General features: G+C 40.2%; 1 protein-coding gene across 5 annotated transcripts in view; it reads right to left on the bottom strand.

The window, feature by feature from the left end:
- Positions 1–5,134: 5,134 nt before the first annotated feature.
- TMEM100 (transmembrane protein 100) overlaps positions 5,135–21,751 on the bottom strand; it is a 90,262-nt gene continuing 73,645 nt past the window's right edge. For 3 of the 5 annotated variants that reach the window (XM_069200017.1, XM_069200016.1, XM_069200018.1), the window contains exon 3: positions 5,135–6,521. In XM_069200017.1, the coding sequence (XP_069056118.1) occupies positions 6,049–6,456 (408 nt within the window). In that variant the 5' untranslated portion in view covers positions 6,457–6,521 and the 3' untranslated portion in view covers positions 5,135–6,048. Of the gene's footprint in view, positions 6,522–16,356; positions 16,579–21,751 lie in introns of all 5 variants that reach the window. The other 2 variants (XM_069200021.1, XM_069200020.1) reach the window with 1 other exon arrangement.

The following is a 21,751-nucleotide window of genomic DNA, read 5'->3' as shown; positions in this document are numbered from 1 at the left end:
GGATTTACTGCGGAAGCCATCAAGATAAGTAAGCCAATCAGTGGAGAGTGCGTAGGCCAAGGTTAACAGCTTGATGGGTGCCATGGAAAATCCAGTGACCCAGGAAGGAGCTGGCCTGTGCAAGGAGAGTAAGGACAGTCATAAGGACCAAGATGGTGGCACTGGGGCCTCACTTGTCTTCGGCATAGCAGAACAGATTGATTCTCGATTGGATATAACGAGCTGTGCTTCTGATATGATACCTGAGACTGTAGATGTTTCTAGTAGCTCCAGTAATGCAGGAGCCAGCCAGTGAATGGTAATTCAGTGGATCCAATGTCTATGACCTGTTGGGCAGATTAGCAGAGATGGGGGGGTTGATATGGAGGTCCCAGCATTAACTGTTTTGGCCATACAACACATGAAGACCTTACCTCAGACAGAACGGACCTCAGCATGACACGGGGTAAAAATGACAAATCTCTGCTAAAAGCAAGGGGGCTGGAAGTTGAGGTTGTGGAACATTTTTTCTCATTCTCAAACAGATTGGAGGAGGAGTCAGGGTGTGACTTAGAGCTGGAGTCAAAAGACACACAGGAAGGCAATTGTAGCAAGACCAACAAGACCAGTGAGCTCGGCGATTCGGCAACCTTAAGTAGGGTCAACTGGCATCCCATAGCGCTCAAAAGAAAATTTAAAAAAGAGGGATAGACTTGATCTAAAATGGGACTACACACAGGGTACACCACCACTCGCAGGTGACGTTATAGGAAACTCTTGGGGCTTTCGGAGTGCAAATACACCCACTTTGGAACTTTTTTCTGAAACTCTTATGGCGCATAGGGAGAAACTACATACTGAGAATGGGAAAGTTAGATTAGCCACTCATAAACTGGAGAATAAAGTATGTAAAGTGTGTTCTACAATTGCAGACAGATTAAGCAATCTGGAGCTGAAGACCATTATTGGAGACCAATATAGGGACTACTAAAGGGCTCACAGAGGAGCACCAGTCTCGATTGGTGGACATTCAGTGGAAGCTGGAGTATCAGGTGAATCGGCAAAGGAGAAACAATTTACGAGTTCTTGAGGTGCCAGAGGGAAAAGAAGGAGATGATGTAAGAGCTTTTTGATTGATCTATTTCAGACAGCCTTTCCAGAGCTCCAGAAATAGGACGGGTCACATGAAATACAGAGGGTTCATCGCTACCCTATGCCAACTAAACAACCTAATCATGGCCGAGCAGGACCCAAAGCAATATTGGTTTTCCTTGACAATTTCCTGCTGCATCAGGCAAACTTTGAGAAAGCACGCTTAGACACTAAACAAACAGTGTCTTTGTTTGGCCTGATTTCTGCCATACAGCCATAAAACGAAGGTGGTGGCATCTTAGGCAGCTAATTAAGCTCTTTGAAGACAAAGGGGCACAGGCTTTTTTGATTAATCCTGCAAAGCTGAAATTTTTTTGGAACAGCAGAACCCTGGCGTTCACATCATAAGTAAAAACCAAGGAACTTTTGGGGGAGTAAAATTTTGTGATTGCTATGTTTGAAGTAATTTGCTGAAACGATCAGAGAGTGATTGGTGGGGGCGTTAATGGAAAATCTGAACTAATGCACAGCTTTTTTATGTTTGACACAGAGGGCCTCATTATGACCCTGATGGTCATCAGACCGCCAGGGTCACGGTTGCAGTTGGACCGCTGCCATAGAGGCAGTCCGAACGCAACTTTAGGACCATGGCAAAAACGTCATGGTCGAACCAACAGCACTACCAGGTTGCCGCCAGTCGACAGTCTGGTGGTCTCAGCGGTTGTACAAGCCCCTTTCTGCCAGCCTTTGCATGGCAGTAACCCCACCATGCAAATGCTGGCGCAAAGGGGGGCCCCCATGGACAGCCCCATTGTGCTTTCCACTGCCTGAATTATTGGCAGTGGAAAGCAAGATGGGTACTGCTGCACCCGCCGCATGACCACATTGGCGCCAGCTCGATTACAAGCCGGTGTCAATGTTAAGGCCCTGTTCACCGAGGTTTGCGGTGAACTAATATGGCCAGCGGTGTTCTGGCCGCACAGGCGGCCTGATGGCGGTACGAGCTTGTCGGGCAGCATCCGCTGTCCGCCAAACTCGTAATGAGGGCCAAAATGTGTCATTCTAGTTAATTCTTGGCATGAGCAATAGAAATGAAAATGCTTTGGTTACAAGAGCTATATTTGAGATAGCAATAGGGTGGGATATGTCTCTGGGTTCTCTGCAAGGGCAGACAGGGAGCTCAACCATTTATAGCAGACCATGCACTGTTTGATTGCTTCACATGGGTGGAGACAGCAGGGAAGGAGAGAAAAAGGTGGGGTGATGGCCAGGACAGGGGCCACTAAAAGTGGCTAGTGGAATTTATTATTATAAACAGGTGTAGTGTTCCCAAAGGCATGGTTTGGAACTTATTAAAGGCTGATGTGAGATGGGAGGCAATTCATTTTGTTACTCACTCCCGCAGACAGCAAGGGAAAGAGATAAGAGAACTAAGTCCTGACTTATTATGTTTAGAGATGCAGCATATGGGCTTGGTTCAGGCAGGTCAAGATATGGGAATAGCGAGTCGGTTAAGAGGATGCAGGCTCTTCGCATCCATCAATACGAGGTGACCCAAGCAATTGAGGTGAAGCAGAGGAGTGATGGCATAAGGGCTGCTACATCAGATGATAGCATGAAGGTCGTTGAGGAGTACTATACAAAGCTATACATGGAAGATATACAACCCTCCAAAGAGCAAGTGGAGGAATTTTTATGAACAGGGGAGTTTGGCGACTTAGACGATGGGGTAGTGGAGCGTCTTGATACGGGTATTCCAATGGAGAAGGCAGAGAATGTCGTAAGGACACTGGCCTCTGGAAAGGCAGCAGATCCAGACCAAATACTATTAGAGTTCTATAAAACATTCTTTCCTGTACTTGCTAAAGATTTATGGGATCTTATCTGTGGGATTCAACCGGAAGAGGCTCTGCCAGGTTCCTGGCAGGGAACTTATATAATTGCTTTTAGGAAAAAAGGGAAACCTCCAGAAAAACCTGGATCATATAGACCAACATCCTTAATAAACGCCGACACCAAGGTGTACTCCAAAATATTAGCAACATGCCTGGGGAAGGTTATAGGAAGATTAGTCTCACCTTGGCAGCATGAGTTCATTCCAGGGAAGGGAACAGTGGACCACATGAAAAGCGCTACTAATTTGTTTGACATTGCAGTGATCTCAGGGGTCCCCTTGGCTATGATCCTTCTTGATGCCGAGAAGGCATTTGAGTGAGTGGCCTGTGAAGATGATTCAACCAGTTTTGTTTCAAATCCATTTAGACTAACTGGTTGAATCATCTGATTATTTGTTATCAGTCTTATTAAAGGGTCAATGTACAAAGCAAATAGAATAGGGGAACTTGGGCAAACCTGCTGTGTACCCCACAGAATCTGAATCATTTCTGATTCTCATCCCATAATCTGAAGTTGTGCATAAGGATAGCAATATAAAGCCTTCAATGCCTTCACCATGCCAGGCCTAAATCTTTCATACTCAAGAATCCTCCATAGATATCCCCAGGCCACTCACTCAAATGCCTTTTTCTTGTCTTGCCTTCTCTTTTCCCTGCCAAATTCTCTGGCCTTCACTTATTTCTTATCCCTATCTTCATGAATGGCCAACTAAAATTATCTGGTCTACATCACACTCACAGTTTCACTGCGGGCATGAGTGGACTTCAATGCTGCTTCGTATCTCCTACCTTGTAATCCAAGGAGGCTAAAAGCCACTTCAGAGCAATCAGAGGGAATTAAAGATGCATAAACAGTGGATCCATATTTAGACTGTAAGAAGGAGAGCAAACACATAAAGAGAGATAGACATGAATGGAAGGCCATAGGTACAAAGTTAAGGTAGGTCAGGGGTTCGTATCAAAGTGATGTTGGAAGCAGAGAGGAGAGGTAGATCGAAGGAAAAGGTATGACGATCAAAGACAAAGAGCAGGGGGACATCCTTGGTTTTAATGAGAGCAGTGGTATACAATTATCAAAAACTAGACATCTCATTGTTGGCTGTCATTACAAGTTTGAGAAAAATTTCCCCACGCAAGTGAGAAATGATGACCAAGTAGCTGGCTTGATACTGGAAAATTACATATATCCCTATATCACCTTCTCAGGGCTGGAGATGACACCATTGTGGACGTGATGGTGGGTATCCTGTATGAATGTCACAAGGCATGCACCCCTCCAGTACCCTAGAAAATCCCTCTCAAATTGGTTTGTATGAAAGTGTATTGCAAGAAGAGGATTAGGTGGAATGCAATGTGACAAATAGACTGCGGTTTACCAATTTGGGAAGTTTAGGGATGTAGATTGGTCCTGAGGAAACCCACATGGCCAGCTTTCTAGTACTGTAGGAGGCTGAAACATGTCAACCAGACCAGAGATACTAGAGTAATAAAAACTCAAGAGCATTGCTTTCAGTTTTTAATCTTGCCAGATGGACCCACAGTAAAATGATGGACTGGGGTTACTGTATAGGCCATTCCAACCTTTAGACCCCCCCCCTAAAAAAAAAAAAAAAAAAAATAAGTGGTCATTCAAGGGTCGAGGTAAGAAGCATGCCCTGATAAAGTATGTACCAGGAGAACTTTATGATGAAGCATGACACTATAAACACTAGTGGGTGCAAGACCTTTTATAAAAAGAAGTCTTTTTCCTGGGTGGATTTAGGGAATCATCATTGATGGACTATGTAGGTTAACTCTCTCTTGATTTCCTATATTTCACAAAACCTGCCAGGGGCAGACGAAGTGACATCATGCATTCTATGAGGTCTGATGACATCCAAGAGTTAACAAACTGTCCTTTCCTATGAGTATGTCCCTATCTGCTGTGCATTCTTGTCAATTTTCTAGTTGCTTAATGCCAATTGTAGCAAGTTCAGTGTCATCAGTGCAAAAAGGTAAGCCAATAGTGCAGTTGCTATACTTGATTATGCTTCATCAACAACCATTCGACATAAAGCCACTGCCCCTCTTCCAGATTTTTCGGTGCGCATGATGTATGATATTGTACACTTTCTACAGACTCTCATCCTATTGCTGAAGCAAGCATTTCAATGCTAATGAACCTCGAATTAAGATTGTACTTCAGTTTATTTCACATCACGTTGTAGACAGCATACGTACAATAAAAAGGAAAATCGTTGTGATACAAAAAGTCCCAACAATGAATTTTAATGAGTCCATTTTACAACAAAGACAATTTGCTGAATATTTTAAAAATAATACATCAGTTATTTTACAAAGGAAGAGTAACATCTATGCTGTAGCGCTTTTTGCGAAAGAAATATAAAAACATAACATCCTAAAATATTTTAGCAGCACTGAATATTTATTATTACAAAAGAAATATCCGATTTGGTTTTATATTGTTTGAACTAATGACTAAAAAGTGCCAAGTTGCATAGCTTTATAGTTAACACAGATTTACACGGTCTACACAATCTACATGTTTTTGAAAAATAAAACATTCAGTTCATATTAATTTCTAATAAAAAAGAAGTACCACGAAACAGTTACTGTCACATACATATAACTGGCAAGAATACGCGAATCCAAGAATGTCACTGACTTTAACGTAACATTTAACCATGAGGCAACTAGACACTTCAAAGTGACCCAGTTTAAAATCTTACAACTTTCCACTGAAAAAATAAATATTATTTTCAATTCAGCTTCTGGTGTGCAGTGTCCTCTCTTCGTTTTAAATTCTCATTTATGTCTTCTAGTTGTATCCAATTAATCGCTCACATTCTGGACTTGTTTTAACAACAGAGATATTTTGCTTGTCTGCAGAAAGAATGCAACACATCTGTATCCAAAGCAAAGTTAAAGACTTCTAAAGACAATAGTCTGATATGTCAGCATCCTAAACGCTTTGGATTCATCATTTCCTTTCATTGTGTTGGCTTTAAATTGACCAGGTGAGCTCTTAAGCTAATTGCTGTATTAACTTTTTCATGCTCTGTTATTTTAATGAACAGTCATTCTAAGCAAATAAACTTCTCTGATTGGCCACAAGAGCAGTCTGACTCTCTCTCCTTTTGGCTCTCTTTTTCCTTTGTCTGATTTTCCAGCAAAAGGCACTAGAACACACCAGAAGAAGTCCAGATGATAAAAGGACAAGTCCAAATACTGAAATGATTGATCCATGGGAATTGAAACTGTATGCAACTGCAGTGACCACCACACCAGCAATGAGAATGACCACTCCAAAGGGGATGGTACAGCGATAGCAAGAGAGTTCAGCACCACCTGTGGCTGCAGTCAGCTGAGTTTCACTGACACGAGGAACTGCAGCGGTCATCACACAGTCATTGTTGTTGGTCTTTTCCACTATTGCTTGTTCCAAGCACTTTGGACCATCAAGAATCTCTTTTATTGGATCTTCAGGCATGCTGAATTTGTGAATGATGGGTAAATTCTTAGAAAGGATTTGATTAGGACCCAGAATGTGTTGAGCTATGTAAACAAAATAACATATTAAAGTGAGAATACACATTCTTATTATTCGTTAGGCAATCACTGCTCATAGAGTGAAACACATTTTATATACAGTGCAATTATATATGTTTTAATTTAAAGATTCAATAATTCAGTGTAATAATTGGTCAAAGTATGTTATATTTATTGTGTTGGAAATATTCCACATTTTCATACATTGCTATATTGCTTTTAATAAAGGAACTGAATCAAGGACAGCAGAAAGAAACTCTCCATTTCTGATTAAAAGTCAGTCGTAAAAAGGTCTCTGGGTGGAATACTGCTCCCTATGATCATAAAAGGCCCAATGTTTGTGCAACTGCATTTTCCCTGTATAGTAACACTGCGCTGATCTTACCAGCTGGAAATGCATCTGATAGAATCACTTTAGGCTTGGGCTGCAAGTGCAACCAGGCCTGATTTGACCACCCTCCTGCCAACCAATGAAATGCAATATAGAAACAATGAAATACAGTAATATATTTTGAGATGATCTTACCAGGTCAAGCTTTTACAAACACAATACATATTTGCATGTTTGGCATGGCAAACATCATGCAGATGGTTCAAGTGGAGTATGGAGAGAGTAAAAATGTATTTTTCTATTTTAACTCCCATTGGATATTTTGCTGTCCTATACAGAAAAAACAGGGAAAAAGAATTACACTAAACTTGGAAAGAAAGTGCTGTACTGAAGGAAATAACTTTGATTGGTTTAGTGCAATACTTTCATCAATTGGGGAGAAATTGGTGTAAGAAAAATGTGTTGTGTGTGTTTTGAAGGGTTACAGACTTAGGGCCTGATTTGGAGTGATATATATCCCGTCTTCCATACTACAAGGGCCTCAGGATGTGCCACACTTGTAATACGGCAGACGGGATAGTTGTCGTGTTTGTGATGGAGTATCCCACCATACAAAACTCTTCTTCAAGCCCTCAGAGATATGTGGACCATTAATCCAGAGATGGGCCAGGTACCTAGGTTTGGGACCCATCCACCAACCCGAATTAAAAAAATAAACAACTCTGGTTGAACAAATGAGCTTTTTTCCCAACATCCATTTCAAGTTCACAAATCAAAACCGTGTTTATGAATCCAAGCAATTTGATTGGCTGGCTGCAACATAGTAAACTTTATTGTAACTGCCATTACCCCACTGTACACTCCCAAAAACCAGACCTAGTCACCAACCCCATTCTGCATACAGCCAAATCATGTGCACAATGAGGATGGCCTGTCCCTGCAGGTAGGATTCAGGGCTTGGCCTAACGGAATAACTTCAAAGAAGTTGATGTAGTATGTCATCCACAGATGTTCACTGAAAACCTACTGACTAGATGAAATTATGATTATGATTGGCTAAATCACCCTCTCCTATGTACAAAAAATCTTTGATATTTACTTCAAAACAGATAAAATGACGTTGTGGATCCAAGCCAACCCATAAAAACAGTGAAATTCACCAGTTGTGGTTAGCTCTGCAACCCATAAGTCTTACAACAGTCATGTAAGCCATAATTCGCTCACCAAACTTGATGCTTATGACTTCACAATATTTATACCAAACACTTTGAAAACCTGAAAGCAAACTAAAAATAGTATATACTTAAACCAACAACATACCTAAAATTATGCATTCATAGTTATCTTTTCATAACGTTATTGGTGATAAGTGATCTCAACTGTAAGATTATTTATGACTTATAATTGAATCTGTTATCTCATGAGTGAGGTCATGAGCATTGCATTTGAAAAAGCAAACCATAACTCATAAAACAATCTGCACTGTAAATCAGAACCCGGTTTAAGAATGGTCAAGTCAAAGTCCAGACCTCAACCCCATTGAGATGGCACAGCATTACCAAGAGACAGCTGTACATAAATGTATGCCTTCAAATGTCATACTTTCACAGTGTAAGGGGCTATCCTTTAACCCTAGGACCTGGGTAAGATGAACATCCACACATAAAACTGTCCTGAAGGGACAAGTCTGATCCTAGACTTCCACTGCAAAAAATGTTTTCAAATTTAACCCACAGTAATTGAAATAATGCAATTTTTGTTTGAATATTTATAGAAAATAACCGCATTCAAGACGGACATCTAATTTGTATCATATGCAAAATATAGGTGCTCCTAAAAAGTGATACTGCACATGAGTGACTGAGTTAAATAAAGGTGTGCAAGTGCTGTACAAATATACACAGTGACTGGTATGTACATATAAGTAAAGCAAACAACACTCAGACATGGAAGTGTTGAAATCATTTGGTTCAATTTCTTCAGAAAACCAGTCCAATCTATCATATGTCAATGTTTCAACCAAAAGGTAATTTAAATAAGGGTCATCATCAGAACAAGAGTAATTAGAAGGAGACACCTTGGTAAGAGGCTCATGTCATCAAAAATACTTTGTAGAAGTGTATGGACTTGTTGCAGTAGCAAACTTAAAACATCCAGTGGGCATTGGCAATTTACAGTCATGCCAACTGCTGGAGGGAAGACCTAGCGTCTGACTCCCCTCGAGGATTTATTGCAAGGCTCCTACGGAGAACTCTCAGGAAAGGTTTTTCCATAAAACCGTTTGTTCCACACACATACCGCACCTAAGGCCACCAATGAGGTGAGACGGCCGGTACTACTTCGTAAAGGAAAGCGCCAATTCGTGCCATAAGGTAACTATAACTTGCACACTCATCATGCACTAATTACCCCAGTTATTACATCCTCATGCCATCTTCTTTGACATAATTGATAATATCACTGTAACATTTACAGTAAAATTATTGTTGAGAAAACTGTGCATAGCGAGGGCACAAGCTATAGTTACCTTAGGGCACGAGTTGTAATTATTTGAAATAACTTTAATAGCTGAATTTCAATAGTTTTGTGCATGTTAAATCTAAACCTAACTATAGCGTCCCTGTAAACTTGTTTTTTTTCTGAATTTCTAAGTTTAAAATAAATCTATTTCCTAACTATTATATTTATATATATTGGATTAATTGGCCTTGTGTGAATCAGATGGACAGAGTGTCCAGCATAATTCCTCATGACATGTCCATATGTAACACCTGTGTTGGCATGGAATGAGTGGCACATTACTAAAGGAAAACAGAAACGCATACACAATGATCAATGGATAGCCAGCCATCTCCTGCTCATTTGGGGCAGCCATTAGAAAGGAAGATCTGTAGAAACCCAGATTGCAGACTTCATTGTTGTTGTGACTGTGAATGAAAGAAGTAGTTAATATACAGAGAAGAACTCTGTGTATAAAAGACTTTTGGTCGAAAGGCTATTTTGTTTCCATTCACTCACATATGGCCTGAGTAAACTGCAGCTCAGTAAATCGACTGAGAATGAATAGCCTGAAATGCATGCCACTAGATCCACTAGTGTTTGCCACTAGATCTGGATACATAAGTTTGACATATCAGAGAGATTCCAGGGGCAATACCTTTCATGCAGTACGCTGAGTAATAAATAATATTGTTTGTTGGTGTTGTTTGGTACTATAATGTAGACGTATTTCATGCTGCCAGTGTATCATTGCATCAGTATCATTGAGAGGCAAAAGTATTGCACGTTTTCACTACAATGCCATCCATGCATGGAACTAGAGAAAAGTTCAAATCACTGGTTGTCACCAAAATCTGAACCAAAAGTCTATTGCTGTTCTGAAATGATTCTCTTGGTTTCGAAAGGGCTCAAACTCATCTTAGATTATAATTAGCACTTATGTCTTTATGATATGTAGTACAATTAAAGGTTCCTTGCTCAAAACAAGTCTAATTATTTACCTCATCAATCGGCCTGTGGTGCGCCTCTCTTGAGTTCCCACACTGATACTGCAAATCATAACAGTTGATAAAGAGAAATGATTTCCCTATTAGCTGCTTCTTCCACCTAATTTCTTCCAATATGGCATTGCCATTGGTGTTTTTTATGGTAAGTGCTTTACTGTCTTTGTAGTCTCATTGGCCTCTCTAAAGGATGATTCGTGTTATCACTGAATTCTAGAGAAACAGGCAATAGGAACAATAATGTTACCAAGATGCACACAAGGTCACTGGTGACGTTTCCTCGTGGTGCACTCAGACACTCATGCACCCACTCACAGACCAACTCAGAGATTCACACTCCCACTCACAGACCCAGTCAAAGACTCACGCACCCACTCACAAACCCACTCAAGACACACACTCACAGACCCACTCAGAGACACCCACTGTCACACCCAGCGACACCCTCTCACACCCAAACACTCTCACACCCTAATTCTAATGTTCCTGTAACCTTTGTTTTTTAAATGAGATATATATATCTATATACAGGGAGTGCAGAATTATTAGGCAAATGAGTATTTTGACCACATCATCCTCTTTATGCATGTTGTCTTACTCCAAGCTGTATAGGCTCGAAAGCCTACTACCAATTAAGCATATTAGGTGATGTGCATCTCTGTAATGAGAAGGGGTGTGGTCTAATGACATCAACACCCTATATCAGGTGTGCATAATTATTAGGCAACTTCCTTTCCTTTGGCAAAATGGGTCAAAAGAAGGACTTGACAGGCTCAGAAAAGTTAAAAATAGTGAGATATCTTGCAGAGGGATGCAGCACTCTTAAAATTGCAAAGCTTCTGAAGCGTGATCATCGAACAATCAAGCGTTTCATTCAAAATAGTCAACAGGGTCGCAAGAAGCGTGTGGAAAAACCAAGGCGCAAAATAACTGCCCATGAACTGAGAAAAGTCAAGCGTGCAGCTGCCACGATGCCACTTGCCACCAGTTTGGCCATATTTCAGAGCTGCAACATCACTGGAGTGCCCAAAAGCACAAGGTGTGCAATACTCAGAGACATGGCCAAGGTAAGAAAGGCTGAAAGACGACCACCACTGAACAAGACACACAAGCTGAAACGTCAAGACTGGGCCAAGAAATATCTCAAGACTGATTTTTCTAAGGTTTTATGGACTGATGAAATGAGAGTGAGTCTTGATGGGCCAGATGGATGGGCCCGTGGCTGGATTGGTAAAGGGCAGAGAGCTCCAGTCCGACTCAGACGCCAGCAAGGTGGAGGTGGAGTACTGGTTTGGGCAGGTATCATCAAAGATGAGCTTGTGGGGCCTTTTCGGGTTGAGGATGGAGTCAAGCTCAACTCCCAGTCCTACTGTGAGTTCCTGGAAGACACCTTCTTCAAGCAGTGGTACAGGAAGAAGTCTGCATCCTTCAAGAAAAACATGGTTTTCATGCAGGACAATGCTCCATCACACGCGTCCAAGTACTCCACAGCGTGGCTGGCAAGAAAGGGTATAAAAGAAGGAAATCTAATGACATGGCCTCCTTGTTCACCTGATCTGAACCCCATTGAGAACCTGTGGTCCATCATCAAATGTGAGATTTACAAGGAGGGAAAACAGTACACCTCTCTGAACAGTGTCTGGGAGGCTGTGGTTGCTGCTGCACGCAATGTTGATGGTGAACAGATCAAAACACTGACAGAATCCATGGATGGCAGGCTTTTGAGTGTCCTTGCAAAGAAAGGTGGCTATATTGGTCACTGATTTGTTTTTGTTTTGTTTTTGAATGTCAGAAATGTATATTTGTGAATGTTGAGATGTTATATTGGTTTCACTGGTAATAATAAATAATTGAAATGGGTATATATTTTTTTTTGTTAAGTTGCCTAATAATTATGCACAGTAATAGTCACCTGCACACACAGATATCCCCCTAACATAGCTAAAACTAAATACAAACTAAAAACTACTTCCAAAAATATTCAGCTTTGATATTAATGAGTTTTTTGGGTTCATTGAGAACATGGTTGTTGTTCAACAATAAAATGAATCCTCAAAAATACAACTTGCCTAATAATTCTGCACTCCCTGTATACCCACACACACACACAGAGGAGAAAGAAAGGCGCATATATATATATATATATATATATATATATATATATAGAGAGAGAGAGAGGGAGAGAGAGAGAGAGAGAGAGAGATAGATAGATAGATAGATAGATAGATAGATAGATAGATAGATAGATAGATTTAGTGCCTGGAGTCCTTGAGATAAATATCAATAAGTAGCAGTATTTACTGATGTGCATATCTATCATTTGACAAAGTATGTAATTAATTTAAAAAAAAGTTTTGTAACAGCTGAAATTACTGTATACGTACATATGTAACAAGCATAAACCCCTCTATAATGCACCTATAAGTACATAGAAGCAGCAATATTTGCATGGTGTGATATACACGTGTATATTTTGGTGTAATATACAAGTGTATTTACCCCTTACATAAATTTACCTGTTTATAACAGGAACAATAGTTCAAAGTACCATAACACATTGGTAACGTCGACTACATTTCCATACTGTGAGAAGCGTGGTTTGTCATGTCAGAGTATACTGTTGCTGTACACTGTCGGATTGTGAGTATAGCTGTCATGTGGGAAAGAGCCATCTCTTGCCTAATCTTCCAAAGGTGAGATGGCTGTCAGTGCTTCTTCGGTTTATGGGTAGCAAAGTCCTTAGTTTGGCTGTTTGAACAGAGAAAAAGTTCCACCCATCTTTTATTTTATATGTTGAAATGAAATTCTGAGACAGGGACCATTCTCCAGCATTCTTGCATATTGCATGCAATTGTTGATTTTCTTCCTGAACAAGAGAGGTCCTTTACCATGTATTCCTTTATGAATGATACAAATTAGCTTGAAAGTGGATCTTCTGGCAACTGGTACCAAGTGTAAGACCCTTAAAGTAGGGGAGATGTGTGCTTGTGGTTTCACATGTACTAGTAGTCTAACAGAAACATTCTGAAATCTCTGTAATCTTCTCATGGTTGATTGAGGTGACCTGTGATTACAGACCACTAGCGTAATCCATTTTTGATAGGACAAGAAAGATGGAACAGTATGCATAATATTTGTTCTTTTCTTTAGGTAAGATGTGATCCAACCGAGAGCTGTGTCCTCTATTCCAGCTTCCTCAAGTCTTTGGATTAGTATGCCACAATATACTATATCAAAGGCTGCTGGAAGGTCAACAAGAACAAGGGCAGGAACTCTGTTTTGGTCTATTCTATTTTTAATGTCATCTGAATAAAGATTAGAGCTGCATCAGGGTATCTCCCTGGACAGAATGCTTTATGGAAGTTAGAAAGTATGTAACTGTCATCATTGAACTGTGACATCTGGGAGAAGGTTGTTTTTACTATGTGTTTGCCTCGGAATAATCCATTTGCTATAGGTTTGTAGTTGTCGGGGTCTTGACTGTCCAGGTTGGATTATTTTTCTTATTAAAAGGCAGATGTATGCCTTTTTTAATCCTCTGGGAGTACTCCTGTTAAGGAGTTGTTAATGAGTGTTCGGACTAGGATGGCTGCTGAAGATAGTATAAGAATGCTTTTACAGATTTGAGGTGGACAATGGTTGAAGGGGCAGCCAGAAGGCTTGCGTGCTTTGAATAGTCCAGAAATTCAGTCAGTGGCAGTTCTTTAAAGGATTGTATAGTCTATGTTTGTATTTCTCTGGAGGTTTTTGATGCAAACAAGTTGGGGTTGTTGTTTTTTGGGTTAGTTTTGTAAAAATCTAAAATGTTTGCATTAGTTATGTAATGATTTACCAGTTTGTCACATAACACTTGAGAAATGGGATTGGATGAGATCAACAATATACTACAGACACTGAAGCATTTCTTTAGGACATGTTGTGTGTATATATTCAAAGTTGCTTGATGTATGGGACAAATTTTTCAATAATTATTTTTGGGGAAAATGGGTTGCAGGTGGACTGTGCAGTGCTAATCATGTGTGGTAAGGGTGATTCAAATAGATTCCCTAGTTGGTAGTGAACGTTGAAGGAGTTGAAAATCCTTCATGAGTATCTGGAATTTGTTCACTGTTAACAAGATGGACTCTATTTGTCACAACGGAAAGACAATCGGAATTCAATAGAAGTTATGTTTGTGATTAACTGGGTTTTATTTCTGTATGTTAGGCTTGGCATTACTAAATGTAGTTAACCATAACAGTGGATATATTTTATGTGGTGTACAGATTTATTTTTTGTAATTATTTTAAATACATACAATGCATTGTGCTAACTACTACTATTGGTGGATAATATTTAACAAAATTTCCTCTAATGAAAGTCAATTGCATCATATTCCATTATTTATGCAGATGCCATCCTAGGCATGCTTGAAGCAATATACCTTATGGTGGACCATTAAAAGGTAACCTAAATGCTGTGGTGCCTGTAAATTACAGGCAGCCTCTAAAAACATGGTCACTATATCAATTTAACCCGAGTGCTTCTATTGATAAAGTGCAGAAAATATCAAGTAGTATCCTGATTGCTGAATAAGGTGCGCAACTGAACAGGACAGACGGAACAAACTCAATTAGACTTAAGGATCTAATATCCAAAGCCACAAGCTACTCAGGTAGTTAATTTACACTGAAATTTGCATAAGAGAGACCATGGATTTAATATGTGTTGCCAAAGACCCAAATCTTGATGTAAAACTAATATGCAGTATACAATGCTCAGTCAATTAATTACTTCAATAAATATGGTTACTATGGTGTTCGTCCACTATGTTAGGACATATCTCAACATCTAGTAGAGCCAAGAGGTACAAATCAACTTTGAAAGTAGGTGTTTTATTAATTGTTGGTCTAATTTTATTGTTTAAATTCCACAGTGTCCATGCATTTTACTCTATGTAAGTAGAGCTATTCGAACGCTTAAGTGATGAAAAATGGAACACCTCAGCACAATTAATTGATTATAAGATAAGCATCATATGGCACTTCTTTTAGAGACAATGTATTACATTGATACAGGCATTGTGTAATATGCAAGAATCTGTAGACTCTTTGACAATTCAAAACTGGAAAATAGAGAATTAAAATTATGTCAGACAGAAGCAAAAATCATCACATCTCTGTTGACCCAAATGATTCAATATTGATGAAGGATTGTATTTGTTTCTATAATGTGTTACTGAACTCTAGAGGTCACTCTAAATCCACAGTTGTAGATGGGTTTGTAATGTTATAATGCATTTATACCTTTAATTATTTGGAAACCACTTTTGATATCTCTAGTTAAGAACATTATCTCTAGCAATTAAATGTGTAATTATTTGATGAAGCAAATTAGCAATGCATTCTATGTTGATTCCAAATAGATTGATTCGTACACCTGATTCCAATCACTTAATAATGTGAAGATAAGACACCCTAGTGTGATGTTTCTTATCTTTAGAAAGCCAATGGAAGCAGGTGAAATGTAGTGGCATAGTCTTTATATGGAGTATTTTCTCAAATGTTCTGTAGAATAAAGAAATAGATATTTTTCACCACGTTGGATATAATATACATTTTTGCAATCCAAACCTTATGGAGAAAACACTTTCAATTTTCTAGGAAAAACAGTCAGAGGAAGGGGAGGTGAAATACATTAATATTCCCTTTAATTATTTAAAAAACAGATACCTCTGCTTAGTGATCAGGCTTTCACACTGTCATCAAGTTTCAGCAGTGGCAATTGTCACATCACAATTCAACTGAATTAAAATAATAAAGTTGACTGATGTATAAGGTTCTTATTAAAGGTGTGCAATTAAGTCAGAACTAGACAAAAAATAAAACTATATACTGTTTTTACTTAGAGATAGGGTGTTCCAGTGCAATGTAACTACATTGCCCTGAAACCAAGCCAATGTCTTCATTCCATGACTTAAGTCATCACTGTCAAATGTACTTTGGTAAAAGGTTAGAAATCTGCCTACCTCCAAAGAACTACTGAGTTCCAGCGTTGATAGGCGTTGATTATGCAATTTTCAAAGAAAGCCAACATGAAAGTAAATCAGTCTAAATACAAGGCTGATTTCTTTGGAAGTCATTTGACTAGCAATTAACACCACTGCCCAGCTTTGTCACTTTAAAGAAGATCTTGAAAACTGCATTGTTTAGCTGAGTTTTCTCTAATAGTCTCAGAAGCAAACAATTACCTTCAAAGAAAGAAGCAAATCAGATTAATTTACAAGTTAGCTAAAGAATAATGTGTTAACTACTTTTAGCAAGAGTTATAAACAATGTGACAGCATCCCCCAGTTTGGTCACTTTAAAGAAGAATCACCTGATCATTACATAGTAGAAGCATTATGAGCAGGCAAACCACTTGTGTAACAATATCATTTTATTCATAAATACAGTAATTCGGTTATACCATTTTACAATCAATTAACACAAACACAAATAACATGCTGATTATATATGTCTGGTAATATGTCATATTATTATTCATGTGTAAAGTGCACAAATGCAAAGCTTCTCAGCACTATAAAGAAAAACTCAGAACCAATTTGAGACTAACTGACAAGGAGTTTGAGTCAAATTGAAACTAATGATTAAAAAGACAGAAATTCAACTGATGTCTAAAATGAAGTAGGTTAGATTAAGTGCATTGGCATAAAGGAAGGGAATTTCAAATATGGCTGCAGCAAGTGAGAAAGCCCAGGTGGCAGTTCTAGGTTTCAAAATCGCAATCAGTAGAAGATTTGCAGATCTGAAAGATCTATGAAAATGTGAGCCCGATCTATGGTAAAAGTGCAACTGTACTTTTCTTTCATACAAGCACATTCATTCATAAGTACAAATGTATTATTCATAAACAATAAACCATGTATTTATAGTAGACTTGCGTAAACGTAAAATTTTATTGGCAAAATTTAACATTAAGCAAAATTGGCAAAATTGCAAGTATGCGTATTTTTACATGTGGGAGACTCCAAGTGACATTATCACCAATCACTCATCAGTAACTATTTTAGGAGATGTGCATGCTTCCATGAAAAAGGTCATATGAACACCTATACAGGTATCACACAATTCCATACACTTCTAATTCATAGTAAATCAAAAGACATTAAATAATGCTGCATGTGTATTCATGAGGAGGGCGGGCTTTAGCACTGGTTGCGCACTGTGCCACAGTCTTTTTTGGCGTCCCCCACCCCATGACCACCTCCTCGGATTCCCTCACTACCACCCGGTAAATGTGTCCCTCATCTCTCCATGGCTCCCCTTTCATATACATTTGTTTTTTTAAAGTGCTTATAAAGGCTGGCTTTACTAATCCACTCAGCTATCCACATAAAATACAGATCTGTTCTTTGCAACAGGTGTATTAACCCTCTGAGCTACTTCATGGTGAGTCAAAGCTGCCGCTTGACAAAACTACCACCTCTCTCCCTAGCACGAACATTAATCACAAGAGGTATCTTGACATTTTCATTGCTTCCTGAAGGCTGGACACACAAGGAACTTCTCAGCAGATGCTTTTAAATCACAATTTTAATCAAAGTTATTGCTAAACACAGCGCACCCCTGAGGCCAGCGCCCCCCAGATTCAGGTCAGCACCCAGTGCAGCCACACTGCTCACACCACCCTAAAGCGGCTGTGTTCATAAGGAAAGTGATAATAAAATCACATTTCAGTGCTATAGGACAAGATACACAAAGGGTTTCTATGGTCACAAAGCCTCCAATTCAGTAAAATACAGGGTTTTCAACTGCAAAATATCCTTTTATATATGTACAAACCCCATTTTGAAATTTGGGAATATTTATCCAAATCAAAAAATGTAAAAATCAATCATTATTAAATAGTAATTTGGAAGGGGCATATACGAGGTATTGCTCCAAACTGCAATTCTTCACTTAGGTATCAATGGCTTAAGCTGAAATCTGGCTGGAAAGTTACCACTGAAAAGTTACCAACTGCCACATTTGAGAAGTAACTGATACACAAAGGGAATGGGGTCCTCTTTAGACCTCTTTACATTAAGGAACCAGGATGGCAGGGGGAGTAGACAGTCATCCAGGGGACTGCTTCCTGCCCTCCCAGAGGTTTTCTCAAATGGAAAACTGTTTTTCAAGCAGCCCTGGTTCATTTAAGAACTCATCATGCTTGAAAGAAATCTGTTTTCAAATGCAATTTCAGGGATGGTGGTCTGCTCTCTCCTTCAGACCACCATCCCTGTGAGTGGTCACCCACTGTGGGTGAAAAATTGTGACCTGCCTAATCAATCTATTAATTAGGAAGCTCCTTTTGCACCCCCCTTTGAATCATTATGTTGTGAGCCAACTTGTTTGCACAATATAATAGCCGTAAAAGTTGGTACTGAGCTAGCACCACCTTTTTTAGGCCAATTTCATAGAACATCTGGCCTATAGTGAGTAAAAAGAAACCTTTAGTGGAATACATGCTGTATAACATTTATATAGCAATTTATCCTTGCTGCATAGATTGAGAGTTTCTCTACTTCAACAGGAAATCATTTGCTGAGTTCATCATGCTGATGGTATAAATCCTCTCAACAAAAACAACATATGAAAGGATGGTAGATTTGGGCTAAAAATATATAGACAAAAAGACATCATCATTCTCGGTTTGTGGCATTGGGGTTTGCATGAAATATGTTTCAGTAAAGTTTGTAGCCCTTGGTTCTTTTGGAATATCAGTAAGGTAGAATTGTTTTTTACCTGCCAAATTACTGCACTCTTGTAGGGAATTAGGGTATTAAACTAAGGGAGAGAGTGGTCACATCTAGATGTGAGCTTTGTAAGGTCTGCCACAAGGTTCAACAAGTCTGACCCAGAAAGGTAAACTGGAGTCGGAGTAACCCTGGGTTAACTTTGGTAGCCTGACATGAGCAACAAGGCCATTCTTAGAAAACATGCTTGTGATAATGTGCTACAATTAAACAATAATGCAGTCTAAAAAGCTGAACTTAAAGGAGCAAGGGATTCTCAGACAATATAATATGCATATGCCAATTGTGCAACTACAAACTAAATACCTGTACTGTCAAGTAATATGATTCTCTGATTGCTTTCTACTCCCAGTTTTGCCACAAAACAATGTCCTTCATTTATTGAATACACGCATTATGTCATCAAAACTATCCGAGAGATGCTTGGACATAATATTCCTTGCTTGGCTGTGCTTAGCTATGGGCTAATTCCAACATGACTCTTGGTCCTCCCAGTTCCACCCATTGCACGCTACAAAATTGCCCTGAGCCACCAGTTGGCTGGGGACATAAGCAGAGCTTAGCTCAATTAGTGGTTTGGGCACTCTTCTCACAAGTAGAAAACAGCACACTGGCATTTCTTGACCTCCCACCGGGCCAGTCATTTAAAAGGGTAATTAGCATTCAGAGTCCACAAAGGTGTAAATTGTGTAGGCCTTTTGTAACGCCATGTAGCCATTTCAGACACAATATAGCTCTGAAAACGGCTAAAAAGGAAGTAGGTAAATGTGCGTTAAATTTAGTACTAGTCTTTGTGGTTCAGGGTCAGCTTATCCTGCTGATTTTCTTTTGACAGCACTTTCAGGTCAAAAGTTACAACTTAGGCCCTCATTATGACCTTGGCAGTAAATCCCACTTACCGCCATGCTGACTGCCACCAACATACCACCGCCGCAGCGGATTACCGCCACCCATATTATGACCCACACATAGCAATCCGTCACTATACAGCCAGACACACAAGTCCAAAACCACAAAGGTCAGCGATAAACTGGTGGTAGCAAAACCCACACTGTTACGCCAACAGAACTACGCCCACAGCATTATGACCCCCGAATCACCGCAGCGGACATTCAATGGCGCTAAACCACTGGCGGTACATACCCCCACGCTCAAAATACACACACTCAAACAAAACTACACCACATTGGACAATTTGAATAACACACACCTGACACACATACACACACCACACCCACACCACTATAAAACACACACACACACACATTACCCACAACCCTTTACCATTACAAACAAGTGCCACAATAGAGATAGCAAGACCACAGACAAGACCAAAGACACACACCACCATCACCTATACACCATCCACGCACCCCAAATCACACACCCTAACACAGCACCCAACACACCTTCACCCACACCACTCACACAACACCCATGGCACAGCAACGACACCCCAGGTTCTCTGAGTAGGAGCTAAGGGTAATTGTGGAGGAAATCATCCGGGTACAGCCACAGCTATTTGGATCACAGGTGCAGCACAGGACCATTGCAAGGAAGATGTACCTATGGCAGAGAACAGTGGACAGGGTTAACGCCGTGGAACAGCACCCCTGAACAAGGGATGACATCAGGAAGAGGTGGAACGACCTACAGGGAAAGGTACGTTCCACAGCAGCAAGACACCAACTAGCTGTACGGAGGACTGGCGGTGGACCCGCACCTCTTCCCCCACAACTAACAACATGGGAGGAGCAAGTCTTGGCGATCATGCATCGTGAGGGCCTGGCAGAAGTAGGAGGAGGATTGGACTCTGGTAAGTCAACTCTCTATTAACATCATCCCCCCTACCTGCACGCCATAGCTCCATCTTCCTAGCTATGGAGGTGTGCTTCACCTGTGATCCGAATAGCTGTGGCTCTACCTGGACGATTTCGGTGCCATGCGTGGTGTGGGTGATGTGTGAGGTGGTGTGTGTTGTGATGTGTTTGTGTGTGTTGTCCAGGGGGCGTGGATGTTGTGTGAGTGATGGTTGTGTGCCTGTGGATGCTAGTGTTGTTGATGGTGGTGTCTCTCTCTGGGCTTCATTCTCAATTTTTGCCGTAGGGGTTTGTGGGTGTGTGTTTTCTATTGAATTGAGTGTGTGGGAGTGGCTTGTGTATGTGTATCAGGTGTGTGTATTTGGAATTGTCCAATGTGGTTGTGTTTTGTAAGTGTGTGTGTATTTTGAGCACGGCGGTGTGTACTGCCAATGGAATACTGCAGTTGAATGACCGCCGCGTGGATTCGTGGGTCATGGTAGTGTGGGCGTATTCCTGTTGGCGTGATGGTGGAGGTTTTGTTATTGTCAGTTTATCACTGACCTTTGGTGTGGCGGACTTGTGTTAGTGTCTGGTTTTTGGCAGATTCCGGGCTGTGAGTCGTAATAACTGTAGCAGTATTCTGCGGCCGGCGCAGTGTGTTGGTGGTCTTCTGCACGACGGTAAGCAGGATTTACCGCCAATGTTGTAATGAGGGCCAATAATGTACCGCCCACTATAATAAGACCGGCCTATCCGCCACATTTTCTGGTGCAATACTAATTACATCAAATGCACAGCGGAAACAGAACACAGAAGTCAAAGGA

Source organism: Pleurodeles waltl, chromosome 7 (assembly GCF_031143425.1).
Source record: "Pleurodeles waltl isolate 20211129_DDA chromosome 7, aPleWal1.hap1.20221129, whole genome shotgun sequence".
NCBI classification, from domain to species: Eukaryota; Metazoa; Chordata; class Amphibia; order Caudata; family Salamandridae; genus Pleurodeles; species Pleurodeles waltl.
This window is presented reverse-complemented; position numbering and strand designations above follow the sequence as displayed.